Genomic DNA, 18,098 nt, shown 5'->3' with positions numbered 1-18,098 from the left:
ATCCCTTCGAGCCCAGTAAGGATGATGCTTGTCCCCTTACCTCAGCCCAGAAGGCTTCGTTCTGGCTTCCCGCTCAGAGCGCTCTCTTTCCCGCCGCAACCTGAGAAGAACACCTGTCACTCAAGTACCCGTCTAGCGCGCCTTATATAGGTGTCCCCACCGCCCGTCAGCCAATAGGAGCAAAGAATGCTGCTCTTGGTTTTCGCCTTTGTTGCATCCCGTTGCACCGCTCCCGCCTTTTCTACTTGGATGCGGTGGGCAGAGGTCATCTCATGGGCACGAGCCTTTCTGAGGCGTTACCGCCTATCCCCTCAGCGCAGGGCTGCCTCACAGGTGGTCTCACTTCATAAACCCAGCACCCAGTCCCAGCTGGTGCGGGACTTCGGTGTTTGTTTGCTTCGGTGTTACACTGTCTTCTCAGGTCTCTACCTCTGTAGAGAAAATCCCTTCTGAATTTAGAAATATTGTTACAGAGAGAAAAATGTGGAAACAGCTGACACCTGTTACTTCACCTCTTCTTTCAAACTCCCATCTCACATGGTTTAAAACTTAGCAGACAGATTGTATCTTATTGTAGTCTTTTGTTTTAGGAATTTAATTTTCAGTTTCCACTTCTTTGACCACACTGCAATGCCCAAGCAGCTTCACTGGGTAACAGCACACAGGTGGGATCTGGGTGCAGCTGCTCCTCTTTCACCAGTTCATAGGTTCATGAACATAGTAAAGTACATTTCACGTTGAAGTTGTTATGAAAATGAGTATTTTTAACTGTGTCTTTGTCATGAGAAACACAAATAATTTAAAAAGTTTTATAGGAATAATTGAGAGAATAATTGTAAGCTTCCATGTAGAAGTTTTGCACCTGCAAAGTGCACGTCCCCCAGGTGAGGTCTGCACAACTACCTGGCTGCTCAAACGCACCAACCAGGGAAAATGTCTACAGATTTGTTTGGTGGTTGTTGGTTTGTTGTCTGTTTTTGTTTTTGTTTTTTTCTGAAAATTGAAATTATTTTTTTTAATGCAATTTCTCACCGGCTTTTGACAAAACTGTTATTCCAATTGTCCTTTCCATCTGTATCTTGCATGCATACGAGCCAGCAGTGCTTGCAGAGAGCAGTCCTGACCCCAGCAGAACCCACCTGGCTGCTGCAGAGGCAAAGAGCTGTGACTGAATGGGCCTCTGCAGCTGATGTAACACACACACTCAACTCCATATATTAATATAAATTAAGTACTAGAAGACAGTAGATTTTCACTAAGGGCCAATAGATACCCAAACTGAATTCAACAAAAGCTGTAAAAATAAAAGGATTCAACAACACATGATATAGCCAGCTGCTAATAGCATGTCCTGTTCTAAAGACTTTGATGATTTGATTATGTAAACAAGGGGAGATTGTTCCATCCTCAGAACTCCATCAAAAAACAAATAACCACAACTCAAACAAACTCAAATGAATTTTGAGCCTTATCATCATAATTACTATTTTATCACTGTTGTTGTCTGAGTAGGATAGAGGAAATTGTGCTCCAGAAATTATTCCTTACTGGTTGTGATTTAAATTGGTTGATATTACTTAGCTTGATACATGGCTGCAAATAAATTACTTTAGTTTTCAGAAATTGGACGCAGATTCTTTACAACCACCATTTCCACTTGCCTGTTGCTCTGCTCTCTACTTAATTCAGAGACCTTAAACACCTGACCAAAAGCATATTGAAATATCCTTACTGATGCTACCAGAAAACTCAAGATCAAGCAGTAGGCCCTCATTGGTTAATATTACAATGATTGGAGCTGAAAAACTTTCAAATCTCTTCTCCCTAAACAAATTTTTAACCCTTAACTGTCTCTAATTCTGTAAGGTACTGAGCAGGGTTTGGTAGAACATGTAAACACACACTGAACTCTTTCTTACATGTCACTTCAGCTTTCTGTAGATCATTTCACAGTACAAACACCCAAGAAATACTATTCTATTTTTCTTTCTTCAGGAAGCTTTCAAACTGAGTTCCTTGTAATGAAGAAGGTAAACACATATCACATCTAATATTTAGATGGAGCACAGGCATTTGGGACTGCTTCTGACTGAGTTTAGTTTGGAACAGCCACTCTTCAAGCAACAGGAGAGCCAGACCTGGAGCTATGTAAAACTGTGCTGCAGCAGTTCTTCATTATGTTGTCATGGATGCCCATAGTGTTTCAACAAATTTGATTAATTTCTATTCAGAGGTTAATTTATATTCAGACATCATTGATTATAGGAATATGGGACACTTTTATTGTGAATTTAGCTGACAAAGGAGGTGATCTATTATAAATACTTTCATAAAGGAGGAAATTGTCTGATGGCTTGGGAAATTCAGAGGCATTGAAAGAACGCCTTTGAATTTATTCAAAGCCTTAGACGTGTACTCGCTTCTATTTTATTCCAGGATAAATTTTACCTTAATGATTCCGTGATTCTATAAGCCCATCCTCATGCCAACAGCCAAGCAGTGAGACTTTCTTCTAAAAACAGAGGATCAAAGAATATCCCAAGCTGGAAGGGACCCATAGAGATCACCAAGTCCAATTCTTGGCTCCACACAACACACCCAAGCCCAGGTCTGGGAGCAGTGTCCAAACAGTACTTGAGCTACAAAATCTTGGGTCTGTGCCCACTGCCATTAGTGGGAGGTTCTGTTCCATGCCCACCACCTTCCAGTGCCAAACATTTCCCTAACCCCCACAAGCCATGTTCTGGACAGCCATGCAAAGCTGTCATACCATGAAATGAAATGTGTCTTGATCTGCTCAGCTGTGCAAATTGGCTAATGGTGGTGACGATATTGAAAAACAGTGTTTTATAGCTGAAAATTTGCTTTATCAAACAGTGTTATTGGTTCTTTTTCTATGTTACACGAAAATAAATATGAGGCATTACCTTCAGAGCATGGAAGATTTCCACAGCTCCATAAGCATACTGAGAAGCTTATTAAAATAATAACAGCACATTTGTTAATAATTAATCACTGGCATTAGCAGAGGGACATTCAGCCAAAGATTCTGAAGTTCTTTCCAAATTTCACTGACCAAAATTGTAAACAGATAGAGACTGCCTAATCCATCACCACATTTTGCCACCCTAGACAGCTATTTAATTGCTCACAGCAGAGCAACTGCTTAGTAGCAATCAGATTGGTGCACAAAGCAAAGAATATGCTGCATAGCCATGAAAAAGTAGAAAGCAAACAGTAAGTGAAGGAGTGCACGTGTCATTCTAAGATGGTTTTGGTCATGTGAAAGTATCCCCACTCTTTTTGGGGATCATTCACGAACCTTTTTCCAAGATGCAGTTTTATGAGTCACTTCTGGTCAGATATACTAGTGCAGTGATGCAGAGAGAGGTGCATTGTATTCAGAATGACTGTTGTGGTTTCCTTCTGAAGACTGACATTCATGCTAATCTTAAGAATTTTTAGTGTTCCTTTTGTTGAAATACATTAAAAGCTGTTATAAGCCCCTTTCAGATCTTCCAGAAAAACTTTGATTTGTATCCTGATTCCTTAATTTCATTTCTGCTCTCTGATTTCAGTGCCACTCTCCAAACTCCTGTAGCCCAAATCTCTGCTGACTGTGGAACACATCCATGTGTCTAACTTACATACCTCTGTTGAATGCACAAGCAATGGTGGATGTTAATGCAGTTAAAAATACTTGTGAGTTTTTGACTCTATTTGCCTGGCTGTCTTAGTGCTGCTACATCTGACTGTATCTGAAAATATATGCAACTTCTCCATATTAAATAGAGGAAATTTATTTCTGTTATGAAATCACTCTCAAGAGTCCATTACTAATGAACCTCTTTCTTGTTTGTTTTTGAAGTTGTATCTATACAACTAGAATTAGTAATACACAATTACCAGAAAGTAATCACAGAATTATTGTAAACAGTCTACAAAACATACTACAAATTAATATTCATGCATTCCTCTAATCTATTTGGAGCAAATGCATGAATCTGATCTAGAGTTCATCACAAAATCATAGTATCACCATGGGAAAGCAAGATATTATGTGGTTTAAAGGGAAAGTCTTGTAAACCTTTTCACAGCTCTGGATTGGGCAAAGGAACTACTGTGGTTACTGAGGCACTAATCAGCACTACTAGAAGTAAAAGAGAAGCTGCACCTAGATGTGCATTTATACAGAGATATGCAGTGTTCAATCAGATGAGTGTAACTGACTCCACCAATGTTGTTTGGCAACGCCTATTGGCAGGAAGTCTAAGGATAAGCACAGCTAAAGGAGTGTGCTCATAATCTGCTATTGATAAACAGCCGTGTCTGTTTGTTACCATCTAATGCAGAAAGAAATAAATGAATTGGTAAAACTAGTGGCACGGATATTTATGTTCTGATACTCATTCATAGTAAAATTCAGCTTGTTTGTTCTGCATAAATTACAGTTTTACTTGTTCTTCAGACAATCAAGAATTGACCACTTGTCTGACATAAAAGTCAATTATTACACACCTGTAATGTATTCCTTTTTCATTCATATCAATGCTTCATTTTTATTAATGATTTTTAACCTACATATTTCAAGACAAAAAATCTGAAGTGCTTCTACAAGACTCCAGTTTTAAGAACCTAGCTTGCTTGTGAGGACAGAGTTCTCAGATATGTGGCATTATGACTGCAAGATATGCTCACACAAGAGATCTTCAATGTATTGTATCTAAGTCAGAGAAACCCTAATGAATCATGTTTGTGAAGTCCCTGATTACTGAAGGTTGCGTAAGCTCTTATACTTCAACTCCTATGTTTATTTCTGTCTCACTCCAATTTATAGGAGGGAGATGAGGTTCTTTTATTATCTGTATACCCGGCATGAGATTAAGAAACAATGGTTCATATTTTAGTCCAACCAGTTTATTACAAATTCTAATCAGGGAGACAGGGAAGGGAAGGAGAGCGATAGAAAAGATAGGAAAGAAGCAAGAATTGCGTAAAGCGGGGAGAGTCACCACCAGGATCCAGCAGCGGGATTCAATGGCTTTGAAGGTCCGAGGCACGAGGCACGAGGCAGAAGCAGCGGGGGGGGGGGGGGGGGGGGAACAGCAGCACTCAGGCAGCAGGCCCAGGAGAGTACATCAGCATGCAGGCATCACTTCATGAGGAATCTGTTGTCAGAAATCCTAGTTCTTCTTCATGAGGAATCTGTTGCCAGAAAACTCTTGTCATGGTTTTCGATTCCCCTTTTATCCTACTTGTTCTCCTGCCTATGTCATAAGGAAGGGTCTTGAGCAAGAGTCATTGAGCCCCCCTGAGATGGCCATCATCCTGAGATAAGTCCACACAAAAGAGCACTTAATGGCTATTTAGCTGCAGCTCATCTCTCTCTCCTTGCCCCTGGTCTTGTCCATCTGTGTCCCCCAGACAAAGGATCTCACAACCTTTGCCCAGGATTTGCCTGAACTTGTACAAGTCCATCTGTGTCCCCAGCAAACTTTGAGACACTGATGTTAACAGAATAATATCTTACAATTTCTTTTACATAGAAGAAATGAATTGTATTTAACAGATGCTCAGAAATTGTGCACATTGTGTTTTTTTTGTTGTTATTGTTGTTATTCATTTACTTCCTTTCTCATTGCATATTATACTACATTGGGTACAGTGCTGTCTGTCGTCTTATGGTGTAGAAACACATCTGAAAGAATGATATGCACTCTATTTTGTAGAAACTGCAACAGAAATAAAGGACAAAACTGGTTGCCTTCCTGCTGACTAAAGAAGTCTTTCCTGCCTCATATCAGTCTGTCTCTCAAACTGTCCTGCTTAAAAATAAAACAGGTTGTTCCCACTGAATAATATCTCCTCATGTAGAATAGACTCAATCATTAGAGATTTCAGCTAAAAAAGAGATAAATAGAGAACAAGCAAGAAAAGCTCATGTATTTTCCAAAGGCATTTTGTTGTTCCAGTGAAGCAGAACGATGCTGAACATAAGACTGAAAGAACTGGAAGACATTTTCAGACACCAAGAGTTATAGAGGTAGATTTTTGCTTCATGGTTCTGAGGTGACAGAAAATTAGCTGATTGGACTACAAATCTATTTCATTTACCTGAGTCATCTTCTGTGAAAGATACATTGAAATATACATACAATAAAGTCATGTTTGACTACTCATATTCTTGTGTTTCTTTATGCAGATCTTTTTCATGCTTGATGACTAAGACTATTGAATATTATATTTGTATTTTTAAAGGTGTATTTGTAAGGCTTTATAACATTTGTGGAAAAAGTTGTTTAAATCTGAATTCTGCAGATTCTGCAGGAAAGCTAAAAACTCTGACCAAGAACACAACAGCCGGTTAAAAATATTTGATGAGCATTGATTCTTCAAGAACCATCAGGTGTCTTGGTAGGAAGAACAGATACAAATACAGATACAAAAAAAAAAAAAAAAAAAAAAAAAAAAAAAAAAAAGATGTTATTTTTAGAAAGGTTGTTTTCGTTGAAGAGAGTAGAAGTCTTTTAGGAAGTCATCAAAATCTGATGTCAATGTGCCAATGATGATTTTTTTTCTTCTAGGTCATCAGGGCAATCAGTTCAAGATACCTGATGAAGCATCCAAATGAAAACTTAAAGAATGAAATTCATGTTTATTGATGATGTCAGGAATGATAGTAAGAAATTACAACTATATAGAAAGGAAGACTAAGAAAAGAATGACTTAAGACATTCCAAAAGTAATGCCTTTTATTTATTTCCATATGAACAAATCAATATAGTCACAAGAATTAGCTAAGCATTTTTACCAGCAATGACCAAAATCATGCGTGGCATGATTGTAAATACCTCCATCAGAAGGGATGATCCACAGTTTCACAGCTGCCATGCCAGCATCATTGCTGAATGCACCACTCACTGCCTCAGTGTGCTAACATCCACTGTTTGGTCCCCACAAAGGTTCAGCAAGCACTGATGAATGTTTTTGCACTACTGAGTGAACGCTTTTTTTTTTTTCTGGGTGGAAGAATGCAATGACACATCTTTGCTTCATAGGTACTTCAATGTCAGATATTTTGCCCCTCTGCAAACATCCATAATACAAAAAAAAGAAAAAAAAGAAAAAAAAAAAAGTAACAGAATATTGGTGGGAAGGTTCAACTTCCACTGTCATACCACCAACATACACCTCTAACATCGTGGGTCAACATAATAAAATAGGAGCCATTAATTTTGAAGAAGGACTCATATACATCCAGAGATGCCACTGAGATACTTATGGTGACACTAAGTAAAAAAAAAATCAAATGGTGAAGTCTTTTTCTTATTCCTCATTGTTATTTTATTCTCATTATGTTTTTATTTTAAATATTTCTTCCATTGAATGGAGAGGAATGTTTTAAACGTGAATACTTTCCCCCTTTTTTTCTTTCTGATTTAAAAAAGCATGTGATGATGTATCTTCTGCACTCAAATAAACTACAAATTTAACCTATAGGGAAATAGTAATTCCAGCCAACTTTTGAAAAACATGAAGTTTCAGATATTGGAATCCATTATTAATCTCACTGCTTTATGTGGATATTAGCAAAAGCAACCGAATACTATCAATAACAGAGTATTGAGTCTTTTTTTGAGCCAAAAAGTGAGTGAGACTGATGTTTTAAAGAGATAAGGAACTTATGGGAGGTCACTAAAGGGAAAGAATTATTAATAAGATAGATTAGGACAGTGGAAGAAAAACAAACTACGTATTTCAGTAAAGAACATTTTTCTCTGTGTTTGACCTTTGACCAAATACATATAAAATGAAGGTGTAATAATGATCTTAGAGGAGATTTCTAGTGAAGAGGAGAAATAATCTTCTGTTAAAACAAGGTGAGGATGAGTGTGCCTCAGGATCTATATTGTATATTGTCCTTGTTTCAAGGACTTGGATCAAGTGGATTAGTATACCATTAAAATAAGTTGAGGTACTTAGAGAATGTGTCTCTACCCTATGACAGGACAACAGACTGGCTTTGAAAGGAATAAAGGGAGAAAGAAGATTTTGTGGAGAATTTAAAACTTGTAATGAGAGATAACTTCCTCAGTTGATAAATCTGTGCTGTGAAAGTGGTGGAGCATGATTCAAATAGATATTTTCTATCCAAAATTCTGTGATTCTGTGATGTGCCTCTAATTCTTGATTTATAGCCTTTCATTTGTTACACTCACTTTCAGAAATAATGGAATTTTAATATTTCTGTCTTTTGATCAATGATTGCATAAGTAACAATAGAAGATGGCAGCAGAGATTTCTGACTCTATCTTGTTTCTTTACAAGTGCAACAGAATATGGATGCTCAGTGAAAGAACATAGGATAAACTTTTCTTTAAAATATACTCTAAGAACATCTTCTGTTTTTTTGTGTTTTTTGTTTTGTTTTGGTTTTTTTAAATGATGTGGGAGTTAGAAAACAAAAAAACCCACATTCCCTATCCCTTTCATACGTCATATCAACACACAAGAAGTTAAGGTTGTCTCTGCAAAATGTCACTGACAAATTGCTTTCATATAACCCTGCTGCCTTACCAATAACTTATGAGAGGCAGGTGCTGTTGTTACCTTCCATTTAGAAATATAATGAAAATGATGATGAAACGGAAAAACTGTATGTAAAGTTGCTTAAATTACAACAGGCAGCAATTCCAGAGGTAGTACAAATATCTTGCTTTTTCTTTCTCTAATAGCAAGCCATTGTAAAGACCTTTGCGTAGGTTAACTTGACTTTCTGACTGCAGGCAGTACATGTGGGTGTGATCTTAGACACATTAATTTGTAGAAGGAGTGACATATTATATTAGACCAACTGCTATAGTTGGAAATATCTTATAGCTTTTGGACACTCAGCCCTCTTTAATGCCACAGACATCTACCTATGCTAATTTGTGCGGAGTGTAGCTATGCCTTGTGGTCTAACCCTTTCCCAGTAAGAGCCAGGGAACTTTTTTCCAAGAAAATGGAGTACGAAAGAGGAGGTATTTATAGAGGATGGAGCTGAAGTAGGTGCAGCAGAATACATATTCCAGGTATTTGGTTGTTTTTTTTTTCCCTGCACTTCTACTGCTGGCTTGCTGCCTAAAGGATATTTGGAATAGCTGCCTATGCTTCTACTCTGATTTCTACATACTTACGTTTTTGTTCTTTCCGTTGCTAAGGATACTTGCTTGAAACTTGTCTGTGCTTCTGCTGCTTTTCAAACAGCTATCTTGGAGAGTATATATGCTATTTTTTGTGGGGTTTTTTTATTTTTTTTTTTTTTTTTTCTCTATATACCTGTACAGTAACTGTTGAGTCACCACCTGAACCACTGATTGATACTTAAGGAAAAGGACTGAGTCAGCTGTGGGAGCACAGGTGAAGCAAATCACTTGTGTGATGGGAAGGGGTGGAGCCAGGCTCCTAGATCCCATTTAAAGGCTGACTGTTGGGTAAAGTAAAATCTCTTTCCAGAAATCTCTTCTTCTTGGAGTTTTTCACTGTGAGCCTAGATCCTTGGGTATGGGTGAGTTTTTTGGGTTTTTTTTTGTCTTTTTTACACTATGGTAGTCTTTCCAGTTTTAACATATGTGAAGTACTATCCTAACTGCACTTCTCTTCTAACTGTACATTTGTTGACTATGCAATACTTCTGTCTTAAGAACTATGTTGGTTGTTTTCTTGTTTTTTTTTTTTGTTTTTTTTTTGTTTTTTTAGAGCTGTGTAACTGACACTAACAGGCTACCTAATTGCTTCACTAAAGCCAGAAGCGTGACTCAGGTTTGCAAACTCAGAACCTATTAGCCTTAGGACAAGTTCAAACTGAAGAAAAAAAGGGAGTTATCAGCTGTAAAAAATGCTTCTTGGGGCTGGTATTTTGCTGAATATGATTGAATTCTGACTGAAACATTCTGTGTTACGTGTTGAAGAACTTTCATGATCTCCTTGCTCAGTTGTATCTGCCACTTGTCAAACAGGAGACCTGACTTTAGGAACAACTTGAGTGTTTGGCTGATAGTTCTACTGTATTATATATTTTCTGTCTCAAATGCATGTACATAATGGCTGCAAGTTGTATCAGAGGAGGTTTAGATTAGATATAAGGAAGAACTTTTTCTCTCAGAGAGTGGTCAGGCACTGGAATGGCTACTCCGGGAGGTGGTGGAGTCACTGCCCCTGGAAGTGTTCAAGAGGCATCTGGATGACGTGCTGTGTGATATGGATTAGTGCTAGTGGTGGCAATGGTGATGAGGAGATGGTTGGACTGGATGATCTTGTAGGTAGTTTCCAACCTTGTAATTCTATGAATCTTATCCCTGGTTGATATAGCTCCATTCTTTTACTCTGGTTATTTTTGTGTAAGTCTAGTATAGGTCAAAACATTAAAAACCATGGTGTAAATTGGAACACATTTCTGAAAAAGTAAATTTAGGTCAGTATTGCTTTTTGTTTTAGTTTTTTTTTTTTTTTCAGCTTGGGGTGTGGGTACTTCATCTTAATAAACCTAACTTGTCCTAGTGCTTTCCTGCCTAGAGCAATCATGAAAGGATATGAAAAATAAATAAAATTATCCCAAAATGCTTGCTTGTAGGCATAGTGGTGTATGATAAGTTATCTAGTTCTTTTTGCAACAAATTACTGTATCTTTCAACAAAAAGTGATGGTACCTGATAATGTTTTTATTATTTTGTCTTCATTATTTTCTTCATATATTCCTGAGTTAAGATTTCTAATGTTTCTCAGAGAGACTTTAGTTCAGGACTGCAGTTTTGATGTGATGGATAGCTTTCCAGAACATGCAGGAATATTTTGGATGGCAATTGGCTTTCCTTTAGAAAAAAGGGAGGTGGGAATACTGGCTTACTCTGAAATAGACTTTTTTCCTATGTTTTACTCAGTAATGGGACCTTATACTTCTCTTCAATTTTGCTTTATTATACTCATCTTTCAGTAATCAGGTGTAGAAAACATTTACAGTGGTCTGTGATTTCTGACTGAATGTTCTGATTAGTAGCTACTACGCTTGTCTCGCTCCAATTTATAGGAGGGAGAGGAGGTTCTTTTATTATCTATATACCCGGCGTGAGATTAAGAAACAACGGTTCATATGTTGTTGCATCCAGTTTATTACTAAGACCTAATCAGGGAGACAGGGAAGGGAAGGAGTGCGATAGAAAAGGTGGAAAAGAAGCAGGAGTTGCGTAAAGCGGGGATAGTCACCAGCAGGATCCAGCAGCGGTCCCGTTGCACGGTGTTTGAAGGTCCCAGGCAGAACGCAGCAGAAGACGGGGAGCAGCAGCGTGGCCGGCCTTGGGCAGCAGGCAGGTAGACGAAGAAGTCGAGAAGCCAAGTCTTGAAGCAGCAACAGCGGTCAGGCAGCAGGCTCAGGAGAGTTCAGCAGCATGCAGGAGTCACCTCACGAGGAATCTGATCGTCAGGAATCCCTCTTCTTCTTCAGGAGGAATCTCTTGTCAGAAAAACCCCACGTTCGTCATGAGGAATCTGTTGTCAGAAACCTCCCGTTCTTCATGAGGAATCTGTTGTCAGAAACCTCCCGTTCTTCATGAGGAATCTGTTGCCAGAAAACCTCCCGTTCTTCATGAGGAATCTGTTGCCAGAAAACCTCCCGTTCTTCATGAGGAATCTGTTGCCAGAAAACCTCCCGTTCTTCATGAGGAATCTGTTGCCAGAAAAACCTCTCCTCATGGTTTTCAGTTCCTCTTTTATCCTCCTTGTTCTCCTGCCTACGTGACAAGGATGGGCCTCGAGCAAGAGTCATTGAGTACCTCCTGAGATGGCCATCATCCGGAGATAAGCCCACACAAAGGAGCACTTCACAGCTATTCAGCTGCAGTTCATCTCGCTCTCGTCGCCCCTGGCCTTGTCCATCAGCGTTCCCCCAGACAAAGGATCTCACAACCTTTGCCCAGGACTTGCCTGAACTTGTTCATCTGTGTCCTTCAAACAAAGGATTTCACAATCCTTGCTCCGGACTTGAACAAGTCCATCTGTGTCCCCAGCAAGCTTTGAGACACAGAAGTTAACAGTATAGTCTCTTACACCACCCCGTGACTCAAAGGTTGCTTTAAAATGGGACACAGATGATCCATGATGGTGAGAGAAAAAGATAGCAAGCATAGGGGTAAAGAAGGGGGGAGAAGGGGGGTAGGGAATCAAAAGTTTCATACAATCATTACAAGAGATTCATCAGGGTGGGCCCTGATGTGCTTGACTTTCCCATCAATAGAGGAGGTTACAATCTACATAGGTGATACAACACATCTTATAAAACACGGAACCATACAATTAACAAACATAAGAGTTGCAACAGCTCACAATATCAATTTGCCACAGACACCACTCGGTGATACCTCGGGAGTGGTGACACGAATGTTACATGGTGAATAAAAAGTAGAAAGTGAAAAGAGGCAACCATACATTTGGCAATAACCAATAACAAATAAATATAACAAATAGAGATACAACATTACTACCCACAACAACACAAAACATAGTACTTTTGCTACCAAAATACAAAATGTCTAACATGATCACATTTTCAATATTTCTGTCACAAAACATTAGAGTTCTTTCTGTGTTCAGTCAAGGTCCATAGGAGTATTCTGAAAAAATAAAACGAGACACCGACTTGCCCCTTTTTAGGGGGGGGTCTTTGTTAATATGGTTAACAAAAAAAAAAAAAAAAAAAAGAATGAGGGAACAATCCAGCAAGTGTTAATTTTACATTCCTTTTTCGTGGTGTCCTTGGCCTTCCAAGGATATTTGTTAAGGTATCCCGTTAAGGTTAGGGAAACAAGCCTCAGGTTAGTTGAGCCAAACACAGGCTGGCCCAGGCGATAAGTGTTTCCCCTTTGTTGTGAGCTTTCTAATACATCCACCCTTCACCACCCCCACCCCGCTCACTTGGGAGGGGCGGAAACATCAGTTTACTAATGGCTTGGAGAGCCCTTCAGGTTCCCTGAGAAAGGCCCTAGGACCTGGGGTTTTGCTCTCTTCGAGATTCTGAAGATTTTGTTGTGGCCACCAGTTAACTAATTTCTCTAACCTATCTGTTGTCAATCCATCCATCAAATTTCGTGGAATACCCCTTTTCCAGCCCAGAGTCCAAAGTCCATTACGTTTATGATCAATACTCCGTCTACCTGTTTTTATTGGGGGCAAACCCTTTTCAGCTCCATTAAGTTTTGGGCTAGGTGGCCTGGGGGCAAGACTGGCTGTTGCAAGCCTTACACCTCTTGGCTCAGATTTACTGGGAAAAGAAACCACCGGCCCATATTTTCTTCCATAATTAATTAACTCTTGGGCTACCTCCCCCCACGTCCATACTTTGCATCCTGACTGCAGATGGTTGGGGGTTACAGTTTCTTCTAACACTGCCCGGGTTCTTTCTCCCTGTGACATAGCTTGTATCCTTGCTTGTAATTGTATGCCTATGGGTTTCAGTGATTCTGGAAGCCCTCTAATTAAAGGGGTCATTCTCTCAGGATCAACGGGCATCATCATGGGCGATTCATGATGTGGCTGCAGCTTTCTATCATACATCAGTTGGAGACAAGCAGCCTTTTGAACGCTTTCTACTAATTGGTCAGTAGTTCCAGTAATGGCAAGAGGGTCTCCCCTTTCTAAAGGGTTGAGACCACCTGCCCAATAGGCAGCCCTTTGCGTTAATGACCAGGGAGAACGATTGTTACCAGTAGTTAAAAATACTCCTGGTCCCCAATAACCTTCTGCTTCCTTTTCTGTTAACCGAATCTGATCACCACCAGTGAGACTCACCCTCCATACATATTCTGCTTCTGATTCCTTTGGAGAGCGGCTAAAGTCCTTTTTGAGTTTTGCTAGTTCGGTGGCCGAGAACGGAATTTCCTTAACATTCATTTGAGGATCTAGATCCTCACTGTTATCGAACGTATATTCTGTTTTTATCAAGGGACGCAGTGGGGCTATTGGGATTTCTAATTTGTCTAGTCTTTCCTTTATTTCTTGTAATTCCTCCTGAGGAAAAGTTTTTTCTTGAGGCAACCTATGGGTGACAGTATCGCCAGTATCTTTACGTGTTAACAGTTCCTTGAAAGCCATCTGCAACAAGGCCGAATTATGTTTCTCTCTTTCCAGTTGTTCCTCGAGATTAACTATTTGATTCTGCAGAGTTTTTACGAATTCTTGTGTAACTCTAACCGACTCCTGTAATGCTTCTATGGTTTGGAGTTCTGCCGAATGCTTTTCATTTCGGAACTCCACGGCAGCTTTTAAAGCAGCCCCGAGAATGGCACAAATAAACGACTTTCCTTTCCCAGCTCGTGAACGAGCCTCATTCTGTAAGACACTAATGCGGTCCGAAACACTCTGCAAATTATGCCAATTTTGGCGTGCCCAGTCCACCCCTGACAAAGAGGGACGAGCACCATGCTTTTCTAAAAGGTCAAATAACACATCTTCACTTTTCATACTGGCAATACTGTTACTCATTTCTTAATACAATGAAAGATCTACACTAAGGGAGGAGGAGGTACACGTGTTCAAAAGCTCAGTTACTCTTCACCGCTCCTCCCAGGGAGATACACCACACCTAAACAAATGCAAATGCTCCAATCACTCCTCCCTTTTGTTGACAGGAACACACAAAGACAAGAAGCTAGAACAAACTGTAAACACCACACCTAAGTTACAGTTCACTCCTTGCAACTCCAGGAGGTGCACACGACTCAAACCACTCCTCCCTTTCTTTGGGGGGGAGCACAAAAAATGTGAAGCTAAAGCAACACTTTCTAGGTTTCAATAGAGTAAATAAAACTTCTTGGAGAGGCACACACGTTTTAGTCACAAAATATCACTTCCTCACTTCCCCAAGAGGCGCAAGCACGCAGACACACCAAATTTCACACTCCAGTTACCAAATAACCAGAGAGGTCTTCCCGAGGAGGCACACACGTATTAATCAAAATGCAAATAGTCAAAATACATCCCCGAGAGGTACACACATAAAAGGTAAAGTTTCAGAATATGGAGCGGTCTTCCTGGAGAAGGACTCACATCTAAATTTTCAGAACTATCGCTCCTTGCAACTCCAGGAGGTGCACACAGCTCAAACCACTCCTCCCTTTCTTTGGGGGGAGCACAAGAAATGTAAAGCTAAAGCAAGACAGGTCTTCCCGAGGAGGCACACACGTATTAAACAAAATGCAAATAGTCAAAATACGTCCCCGAGAGGTACACACATAAAAGGTAAAGTTTCAGAATATGGAGCGGTCTTCCTGGAGAAGGACGCACGTCTAAATTTTCAAAACTATCGCTCCTTGCAACTCCAGGAGGTGCACACAGAAAAAAAAAGTTTCAAACTATATCTGGAAGGACAACACTCTCACAGCGGGTATCCTGCCGACTACGCCAATAAAAAATGTCTCGCTCCAATTTATAGGAGGGAGAGGAGGTTCTTTTATTATCTATATACCCGGCGTGAGATTAAGAAACAACGGTTCATATGTTGTTGCATCCAGTTTATTACTAAGACCTAATCAGGGAGACAGGGAAGGGAAGGAGTGCGATAGAAAAGGTGGAAAAGAAGCAGGAGTTGCGTAAAGCGGGGATAGTCACCAGCAGGATCCAGCAGCGGTCCCGTTGCACGGTGTTTGAAGGTCCCAGGCAGAACGCAGCAGAAGACGGGGAGCAGCAGCGTGGCCGGCCTTGGGCAGCAGGCAGGTAGACGAAGAAGTCGAGAAGCCAAGTCTTGAAGCAGCAACAGCGGTCAGGCAGCAGGCTCAGGAGAGTTCAGCAGCATGCAGGAGTCACCTCACGAGGAATCTGATCGTCAGGAATCCCTCTTCTTCTTCAGGAGGAATCTCTTGTCAGAAAAACCCCACGTTCGTCATGAGGAATCTGTTGTCAGAAACCTCCCGTTCTTCATGAGGAATCTGTTGTCAGAAACCTCCCGTTCTTCATGAGGAATCTGTTGCCAGAAAACCTCCCGTTCTTCATGAGGAATCTGTTGCCAGAAAACCTCCCGTTCTTCATGAGGAATCTGTTGCCAGAAAACCTCCCGTTCTTCATGAGGAATCTGTTGCCAGAAAAACCTCTCCTCATGGTTTTCAGTTCCTCTTTTATCCTCCTTGTTCTCCTGCCTACGTGACAAGGATGGGCCTCGAGCAAGAGTCATTGAGTACCTCCTGAGATGGCCATCATCCGGAGATAAGCCCACACAAAGGAGCACTTCACAGCTATTCAGCTGCAGTTCATCTCGCTCTCGTCGCCCCTGGCCTTGTCCATCAGCGTTCCCCCAGACAAAGGATCTCACAACCTTTGCCCAGGACTTGCCTGAACTTGTTCATCTGTGTCCTTCAAACAAAGGATTTCACAATCCTTGCTCCGGACTTGAACAAGTCCATCTGTGTCCCCAGCAAGCTTTGAGACACAGAAGTTAACAGTATAGTCTCTTACAACGCTGCTTATAAAATGTAATTGTTTTATGTGAGTATGGAGACCATGGTCTATCTGTTATCTAAGCTTCTCAGGATCAGAATCTGAATACATGTGCTGTAATTAGCTTCAAATTGTATGGAAGCAAAGACAGATTTTTTTTTTTAATCTTAAGATATAATGATCACAGGTAGCTTGTTTGTGGTATGTTGTCTTGATTTTCATTGGTGGAAAATTCTGCTCAGTGGAAGTATCCATTATAAGTGTGAGCATCAAGCACTTGGCCTGTATAATTATTCTTGTGAGCCTAAAGCTAACTGAATTGGTACTGGCAGAAAGTGACAAAAAACTAATGGAATATTGGTTACTGCTATTATCACTGATATCCACCTCTAATACTGGAGGCGCAGGAGGTGTAACTTTTAGAGCATCCCTTGTAATTTGAGTGTGCCGGAACTTTACTGATATCTTCTGATGGTGGAGTTACAGCTTCTTAAAGAGGAATGGCAATGCTAGAATTATACAATCCTAAAATGGCTTGAATTGCATGAAAGAAGGAAAAGGTACACTTTAAGTCAACCTGTGGTTTCCACAGTCATTTCCATTAAGTGATCTTAGCATTAGAACATTGCCTTCTTCCTAATTTTGTAGTTCTACTTATGATTCTACAGTTAATTTATTACCTAGCAAAATCATCCAGTGGACAACAGAGAATATTTCCAAGCTTTGTTTTTTCTCTTGAGATACACAAATTATTCTTTCAGTATAGTATCCTATAACAAGACACTACTGTTGATGTCACTGATTCCAGTTAACTTTCACACAACCTACTGTGTTCAAGCCATACTTTAATTTGCAGTAGTTTGTCTATCACTTTGAGCAAATAAAACTTCCATCAGATTGCATCTGACTGCTTCAGATGGGGCAAAAAATAGCTACTGAAAACATCTCTCTAAAGACAAATTCTAGTGGTGTCATCAGTACATTGTGATCCAACTGTCTCATTTTTAATGATCTTTATCTGCTTTGACAAAGATGGACTCACTTTTATTGAAAGAGAACTTTATTCCCTTTTTTCCACTCAGTACCTCAACTTGTTGCTATCACAAAAACTGATATCTCTGCCTGTAGAATTCAGTAGCACTGTGTACCAAGAAAAATTTCCTTCTTCTAGGCTGACTGATGCTCTCCTTTCAGACTGATAGCTTTCAAATTTAATTTTGTGGATTATTCCAGTATCTTATCCCATTTGTCTCCCAGTTTGCTAGGTTTTTGTTGGACTATCCATTTTGATTAATATTTAAAAATCATAACCATCATCTTCTCTAACTATTAGGGCATGTTACTGTTATCTCTACTTTACACACATAAATATGAAGACAGACATTGGAGGGCAGGAATTGTCATTTATTGATCTCCTTTACCACATTGCACTTTCAAGACAATGTGGAATAAATACCAGAATAAGTCACCTTTGCTGTTAGAACTGGTGCATTTATAGCTGCAGAAGGGGATTATGGGAGATTTGATTAAGCGAAGTAATGAAGATCTCAACAAGGTTTCTGGCTCCCTTGATTTTATTCTGAATTTCATGATACTTGGCACTACACTGCTGAATTGGTAGGTTCTGGTCTGAGAAT

At 39.9% G+C, this 18,098-nt stretch overlaps 1 protein-coding gene across 1 annotated transcript; it reads right to left on the bottom strand.

Moving 5' to 3' along the window:
• Positions 1 to 12,966: 12,966 nt before the first annotated feature.
• On the bottom strand, positions 12,967 to 14,728 carry LOC125695270 (uncharacterized). Its single transcript, XM_048949485.1, has one exon. It carries the CDS (start codon positions 14,512 to 14,514, stop codon positions 12,967 to 12,969), a length of 1,548 nt encoding a protein of 515 aa, XP_048805442.1. The 5' UTR covers positions 14,515 to 14,728.
• Positions 14,729 to 18,098: the final 3,370 nt, after the last annotated feature.

The sequence above is a fragment of the Lagopus muta genome, chromosome 6 (genome assembly GCF_023343835.1).
Source record: "Lagopus muta isolate bLagMut1 chromosome 6, bLagMut1 primary, whole genome shotgun sequence".
NCBI lineage: Eukaryota > Metazoa > Chordata > Aves > Galliformes > Phasianidae > Lagopus > Lagopus muta.
The sequence above is the reverse complement of the archived record's forward strand: the minus strand, read 5'-3'. Positions and strand labels throughout refer to the sequence as shown.